General features: G+C 44.3%; 1 protein-coding gene across 1 annotated transcript; it reads left to right on the top strand.

The window, feature by feature from the left end:
- Positions 1-427: 427 nt before the first annotated feature.
- MAGEB1 (MAGE family member B1) lies at positions 428-1,441 on the top strand. Its single transcript, XM_068963360.1, has one exon. The coding sequence runs from the start codon at positions 428-430 to the stop codon at positions 1,439-1,441; it is 1,014 nt and encodes a 337-aa protein (XP_068819461.1).
- The last annotated feature ends 6,888 nt before the right edge of the window (positions 1,442-8,329 follow it).

The raw sequence follows: 8,329 nt of genomic DNA, 5'->3' as shown, positions 1-8,329 counted from the left end.
AACTGCCAGTGCCATCCACCCCTAGTGTCCATGACTCAGTTCCTTCTCATGGGTCCCAGGGAGCTTTGAGGCATCACCTTTCAAGTGGCACATGGCAGGGGTCCCGGCCCCACTAAGAGCTGATGTGACAGTTGTGTGTGTGAATGAAGGGACCCAGAGGGGGCCCCACTCCCAGGCTCTGCTGTCCCTGGAGGCAGCCACAGGCAGGCTGAGGCTGGCGCACGCTCACTTCTTACACCGGGTTCTCAGGGGATAGGCTGACCAAGAACAAGAGGCCAGCGGTTCCTGGAGCAGGGCTCTCCAGGAAACGGGCAGAGCAGCCTTCCCTCCATGCTGAAGGAGCTCATCCACTCATCTTCCCTTCTCCAGGTGCCAGCATCACCTACTTGCCTGCCTGCTCCCCTGCCTGCTGTGCCTGCTGATAGTCATGCCTCGGGGGCAGAAGAGCAAGCGCCGTGCGCGTGAGAAACGCCGCCAGGCACGCATGGAGACCAAGGATCTCGGGGATGCTCAGGCTGCTGCCTCCCCCGCCCCTACTTCTGGGAGTGCGCCCCCGGGCCCCCCCACTGCTGATGCAGGCCAGAAGCCTCAGGGAGCTGAAGCCACTAGCTCTCCTGTTGCAGAGGCTTCACCCCCAAGATCTAAAGCACGTGGCAGGCGCCAAGTTAAGGGACATAAAAATTCTTCCCAGGCCTCAGCCTCTGCTAAGACCACTCCTCCAGATCCTCTGGCCAAGAAGGCAGGAGTGTTGATGCACTTCATGCTAGAGAAGTTTAAGATGAAACAGCCCATTAGGAAGATAGATATGCTAAAGCTTGTCCGCAAAATGTTCAAGGCACAGTTCCCTGAAATCCTCAAGAAAGCCACTGATCGCATAGAGCTGGTGTTTGGCCTTGAATTGAAGGAAGTCAAGCCGAATGGTTACTCCTATACCCTGGTCAGCAAGGAGGGCCTTGCCAAAGATGGGGTGCTGGGCAGTACCTTGGAGGTGCCGAAGAATGGGCTTCTGATGCCTCTGCTGGGTGTGATCTTCCTGAATGGCAATTGCGCCTCTGAGGCAGAGATCTGGGAGTTCCTGAATGTTCTGGGCATCTATGATGGAAAGACGCACATAATCTTTGGGGAGCCCAGGAAGTTCATCACTGAAGAGTTGGTGCAGGAGAAGTACCTGGTGTATCGTCAGATTCCTGACAGCAATCCCCTGAGCTATGAGTTTGTGTGGGGCCCAAGAGCCCACGCTGAAACCAGCAAGATGGAGGTGCTGGAGTTTGTGGCCAAGATCAATAGTACCGACCCCAGTGCTTTCCCATTCCATTATGAGGAGGCTTTGAGAGATGAAGAAGAGAGAGCCAAAGCCAGATCTGCAGGCAAGGCTCATGCTGCTGCCAAGGCCACTGCCCACTCCAAGGTCCCACCTAGCGATCCATCCAGCCCCCAGTGAGATCTCAGGCAGCCTCTTCACTTTGACCAATACTGCCAACCTTTTTAGTAGTGAGAGGATAAAGTGTGGCTGGAAAGGTCATAATATACCTCTTTTTTGTGCTCCTGTTTTACCCTGTTACCTTTCAAATGTTGTTTCGTGTCCTAGAATGTTTGTTTAGATTCAGAATCCAAGTTTACAAATGACAGTTTTGTTGTTATCTGTCAGATCTAAGAGTAAGAGTTTTGGCACTGTGTAGTAGAATTCAGAAAATTCTTCATCTTTTTTGGATCCAGAACAAGATAACATAGCTTTGGAATAGGAATTTTCTTGGGAATGTGAAAGAATGTTGTTGTTTTAAAACAGATGAACAGTAAGCTGTAGTCAAGTTTTGATTTATGTTATTCACCTTTGTCTTTCTCTTTATAACATTCAGTAGTACCTTTAGCGATACACTTAGATGTTAGCTTATTCAAGAATGCCAATAAAAATAAACAATAAGAAACTACATTCCTTGCTTGGTGGCTCCTTTATGCCCATCTTTACTTGAGCATCTGCTCTTCAGAAGCTTCTGTGCTGGTGAGGGTGATGCAAAGATAAAGGAGACCCTGCACCTGCCTGTAGATGTCTTGAGTATATGAGCAGTGATTCCATAAGGAAGGTGACCAAAAGCAGGGAGGATGCTGGGGAGGGAGTTGGGATGAGAGCAGTGAGGTGTAAGTTCTCTCAGCCTTTATTCTCTTAAACCAAAACTTTGAGGTTTGGTATTTTGGCCAAGGTCAATGGTAACATCCCCAGTGCCTTCCCACCCCATTATGAAGAGGCTCTGAGAGATGATGACGAGAGAGCCCGAGCTGCAGTCAGGGTTTGTAGTCGTGCCAAGGCCAGTGTGTGCTCCAAAGTCATGTCTAGCAGTCCCTCCAGCCCCTAGTGAGGTCTGAGGCAACTGTTTCACTGTGTTCCACCAACACTCCCAACCTTTTAAGTTGTGAGAGGCTAAGGTGGGGCTGGAAAGCTAATCATAATATCCCATCTTTGCGTTCTTGTTCCTTCTTGGGAGGTCATTTTAAGTTGGCTGCGTGGTGGGCTGGATGAATCTGTGATAATGGTGAGCTGGGCCCAGACCCCTAGATGGTGGGCCTCAGGTTTGGGAGGCTGAAACTGAAATGAGAAGCTGCCCTGAACAGTTACCCTGAGATTGTGAGTCAAGCAGAGGGAATCTCCGCCTGTGGGAAAGAACAGAAGGTGTCCAGTGCTCCTGCCCCAGTGCAGGTGAACACAGTCCACAAACCAGGTGTTTGATGCGTATTATTGTCACCTTTGTGATGGGATGTTGAGACGTCACTGTGCTGGCACTCTGGGCCCTGAACGCACACTCCAAACATGAGGGTATCTCGAGTGTAATCTAGTAGACCTGCTGAGCGGGGCTAGATTTTAGTGGTGGTGAAATACATGAAAATCGGGCTGTTTTGTTGGGAGGGCTTTGGGAGGCAGGGGAGTTACTGGTCCTTAACACAAATTCTATAAAGTTTTGCATTGCATCCTGGTAAAACACTTGCCTCTAAATTCAATAACATATTCTCTGATAGAGAAAATTTACTTAGGGTTACTTGTTTAGTTGCTAAGTTGTGTCTGACTCTGCCGTCCCATGTTCTGTAGTCCACCAAGGTCCTGTGTCCATGGAACTTTCCAGGCAAGAATCCTAGAGTGGGTTGCCATTTCCTTCTCCAGGGGATCTTCACAACACAGGGATTGAACCCGCATCTCCTGCTTGGCAGCCAGATTCTTTACCACTGAGCCACCCGGGGAAGCCCAGTGATTAATTGCTAAGCAGCAGTTTGATTGACTCAGCTTTCTTTTTTTAGAAGACTGCATAGTCTCTAGCTTCTGCTGGATAAAGAAAAATTTCCATAGATGAGGGTAGTTTCTTATGCAATGAAAAGCATCATCATCATAACTACCAGGCATGAAATACCTAAACATTTCCAGCTGCAGTGCCACGTGCTTTATATGTTACATATGTTCCGATACTTTTGTAAGACAAGGCTTATCAAACTCACTTAGGACACAAAGAACTTGCAGTATTCTCAAGGCTGATAAAGTGACAGAACTGAGTGTAGAGTCTGGTCTGAATTGCTCTAGAGTCCTCCCAGTCTGAGGCTGACTTTGTGTCTATTCATTTCTCTTCACACTGCTCCATGGTGTCTCAGGCAAAGGAAAGAGGAACTTGTAGCCAGAGTACTAAAAGCAGCCTGAAGGTGAAACTGAGAATGAAACCCCATTTAGGGGTTGTCTGGGGGCTTGTTTCCCTGGGATCCTCCTGCCCCTCACCCCAGGGATCTTGGAGAGCTGACCGCCTGGGTCCCAGCACGGGTGTCCAGTCCCAGCCTGTTCCCAGTGACAGCGCCCTTCCCTGGGTCTTCCCCTGTGAGCCCTGTGCCTTTGTCTCCAGACTGAAACCTGACTTCCGGCCAGCTGTTCTCTGCATCCTCCTCTGGATGGTGGGCTCTGCTTGCAGAGGAATGGACCAGTCAGATACCCCACCCTCCCTGACTCAGAGCATCCCTGCAGGTTCCTCTCTGAAGGTTCCTCACCCAAGACACTGGGACCACAGCTGCCCTTTCCCCATGAGGGGTCACTTCCGGCAGGGAGGTTCGGACACCTTCTCATCCCCACTGGCTGCCCCCACCACGTTCTCGGTATTTTCCAATCTGCTGGTGACTAGGGTCTGATTTAGCACAGAAACTACTGGTCGTTGGGCTTCCCCAGTGGCCCAGCTGAAAGTGCATCTATTATTACATCACTATTTTTTTTTTGGACCCGGGTGGCTCAGATAGTAAAGAATCCACCTGCAATGCAGGAGAGCCTGGTTCGATCCCTGGGTTGGGGAGATTCCCTGGAGAAGGAAATGGCAACCCACTGCAGTATCCTTGCCTGGAAGATTCCATGGACAGAGGAGCCTGGTGTGATCCAGTCCATGGGGTCGCAAAGAGTCAGACACAAGTGAGTGACTAACGCTAACATTTACTAGTGGTGTGATCCTGGGTAACCTCCTTAACCCCTTTGTGCCTCTTACCTGTAAAATTTCCATGAATAATACCTAACTATAAGATATTTTGAGAATTGCATATAAGGTATTCAGTGCAGTGCCCGTGAATTCATAAACATTTTATGTATGTGTTAAGTATTATTTTATTATCAAAGCATTCTGTTGAGATTTCATTTTGCATGTTGAAGAATTAATTGGCATTTAATACAGTAATAATGTGGGCCCTATAGATAACCTTAACACTTAAAAATTAAAATGTAGAAATAATAACCTTCTGAGAGGGACTATGTCACATTGGTAGTCCCTAAAGCACTATAGGATGATTAATATTAATTAAGTCAATAAAAAGTGTTAATGTTTAAATATTAGCCATGGTTATCAGACAACTTTATTAGCCTTAACACTTCATTCCCCATTTGTATAGGATGTGCTCAAATGCTCAATCGTGTCCAACTCTTTGCAACCCCATGAATTGTAGCCCTCCAGGCTCCTCTGTCTATGGGATTCCCCAGACAAAAATACTGGAGTGGAGTGCCGTTTCCTCCTCCAGGAGATCATCCTGACCCAGGGATCAAACAGATCCATGTCTCTTATGTCTCCTGCACCGACAGGTGGATTCTTTACCACTGGTGCCACCTGAGAAGCACCTTGTATAGGATAAATGAGGTAATTAAACAGATTTTATTTTGTGTCATTAGTAAATAACTAAGCTGTGATGAACTGAGGAACTCAGCTTTGACTACATCTTGGACTAAGTGAAATTTAAGGATTGTTTGGTATCGAAAAGTGAAAGTCACTCATTTGTGTCCCACTCTTTGTGACCCCATGGACTATACAGTCCATGAAATTCTCCAGGCCAGAATACTGGAATGGGTAGCCTTTCCCTTCTCCAGTGGATCTTCCCAACCCAGGGATTGAACCCAGGTCTCCTGCATTGCAGGTGAATTCTTTACCAGCTGAGCTACAAGGGAAGCCCAAGAACACTGCAGTGGGTAGCCTATCCCTTCTCCAGCAGATCTTCCCAACCCAGGAATCGAACTGGGGTCTCCTTCACTGCGGACAGATTCTTTGCCAATTGAGCTATCAGGGAAGCCCTTGGTATCAAAAGATACCTCTTAATATAATTTTTATAAACGAGAAGAAAAGAGATTGTGATGACCTTTCGAGAGCAACATGTGGAAGAAGGACTGGAATACATTGGAAATGCTGCATAACCATAGCATTGTTTTCATGTATACTTTATAGTTTTTACATGATTTTTTAAAATAATTATTTATTTACTTTATTTACTTATTTGACTGCACTTCTTAGTTGTAGCATGCGGGATCTAGTTTCCTGATCAGGAATTGAACCCAGGCCCTCTGCATTGGGAACACTGAGTCTTAGCCACTGGACCACCAGAGAAATTCCTTTAAGTGGTTTTTTTAACTCATTTTTTTCTAGCTGGAACATTTTATGTCATAATAACTAGCTTCATAACAAATTAAATTTTTATTTATGCAAATATTTAGAATTTATGATTAGATGTGTGCACTTGAACCAGATGGACTTACTCTATTTGACATCAATAAATAGTTTTGGAATTTGGTACTTTTGGATATGCATTATCTTTTTTCAAGTATTGGGCTGGCCAAAAATTTCATTCGGGTTTTTCCATAATTGTATAATTATATTGTAACTGTGTGGAAAAACCCGAATGAATATTTTTGGCCAATCCAGTATGATGTATATCTGGCACAGCTTCCTGCTTGACTCTATTGTTGTATATTATGTAAAATGACATTTAGTTTGCTTCCCATTGATTAGAATCAATGACTAAGTCATAATTATGTCCTGGAATCATATGTATTTCTAGTCTGCCCATATTGTAGGTTAAATAGGCAATGAGAACTAGCCTAGAAAGGTAAATATCCTCTATCATTTCTTTTCACTTGAGAAAGGGCACCCAGAACTCTAAAATCAACTTCATAACTATATACATAAAAACAAAATAAAAATTGTTTGTAAATTGTGGTCTCTTGTACTAAGGGGAGATATTAAGATCACCCTTTTTGAAAAATATAGAGAACTAAGGCAAGGATAATTCAATCAGAATTTATAACATCACCTCGAGATATCAAGCCAGACTACAAGAATAGTACACTGTAATGTATATATGTGTCGTGATGCCAATTCCAATTTAAGTTAATTGTACATTTTATTGATCTGATGAGTGCATTTGTTAGCTAAAGCCAAATAAAATGCAGATTTTCTGTTCGACAGTTATGATTGAGATACCCCCTAAATTGTTTGTATTTACTGGTTTAATAATTGCACATTTGGGAAACTGTGGGAAGATCTCTTTTTAGAACACTGATGCATATGAAACTGTTGTGACTATTCTCTCCTTTGTAAAATATTCTACAGCCTTGGCTTCTGCATTAGTCAAGATAAGCTAGATTATGTTGTTGTTCAGTCATAAGTCATGTCTGACTCTTTATAACCCCATGGACTGCAGCATGCCAGGCTTCCCTGTCCTTCACTATCTCCTAGAGTTTGCTCAAACTTGTGTCCATTGAGTCAGTGAGCCTGTCTAGTCATTTTGTCATCTGTTACCTGCTGCTCCTCCTCCTCTCGATCTATCCCAGAATCAGGATCTTTTCCAATGAGTCGGCTCTTTGCATTAGTTGTCCAAAGTATTGGAGCTTCAGCTTTTATTGGAGAAGCGAAAGGCAAACCACTTCAGTATTCTTGCCTCAAGAACCCCATGGACAGTATTAAAAGGTTATGTTGGAGTGTCAAATTAGTCCTGAAATCTCAGTTTTTTACAACAAAGCTTTCTTTCCCAACAACACTACATGTTCAATGGGCATGGGGTAGGGAGGGGCATTTGGAGATTTTCCCTGAGACTTCCCTGTTCATTAAGGCAGAGGAGAGTGGCCAGGGAGTCTTTAAAGGGCTTTTCTCTGACTCAGCAAAACCCATCACTTCTCCCATTTCACTGGCTAAAGCTAGCCATATATCCTTGGTTAGCAAGGGGTCTGAAAATTGTGGCTTTCCATGTACCTAAGAAGAAAGAGTATAGGATTGGGTTTGGTGAGCATAGCACTGTCTCTGCTACAGTTTTTAAGACACTGACCTATCCTGGTTCTTCTACCTCTCAATCTATTGTTTTCTCCAACTCCTCAATGGGCTTATCCTTTTCCGTGTCATCTCTTGGGAAACCAGTGTTCCCCAAGTTACCATATCTAGTCCACTATTTTATTTTCTCCCTACAACTATGCCCAGGTAACTTCCTCCATTCCTCCAGTTCTATGAACTATCTGCTGCTAACTTCCAGATCTATTATCCCAAGTTCTGACCTACCCACAAAGCCTGAAACAGAAATGCGGCTCTGATTGATTCAAGGGTATTTCCAACTCACTGTGCAAAAGTATAAACATATGATTGTTTTCCAAACCTCATTCCTCTTCCTGTTTCTTTTGTCCCAGTTAGTGGCAGCATCATATTTCCAAGTCTAGATTCCTCCCTATCATTCCCACCTTTTAATTTTGTATGTATGCCATTTAGCTAGGCTAGGGTGCTCAGTTGTTTAGTCAAGTATCAGTCTAGATATCCACTGTGAAGATCTTTCATAGATGTGACTTATTAGTAGTTAAATCTGTAGGCAGATTACCATCCATAGTGACTCGGCCCCATGCAATCAGTTGGCTCCAAGAACAAGAACTGAGTTTCCTGAAGGAATTTATAAAAATTATACATGTATATATATATACATATATATATATATATACACACACACACACACATGTATAATTGTGTTTATATATAATTGTGTGTATATATATCAGTTCATTTCAGTCGCTCAGTCATGTCCGACT

Source organism: Capricornis sumatraensis, chromosome X, assembly GCF_032405125.1.
Source record: "Capricornis sumatraensis isolate serow.1 chromosome X, serow.2, whole genome shotgun sequence".
NCBI classification, from domain to species: Eukaryota; Metazoa; Chordata; class Mammalia; order Artiodactyla; family Bovidae; genus Capricornis; species Capricornis sumatraensis.
The sequence above is the reverse complement of the archived record's forward strand: the minus strand, read 5'-3'. Positions and strand labels throughout refer to the sequence as shown.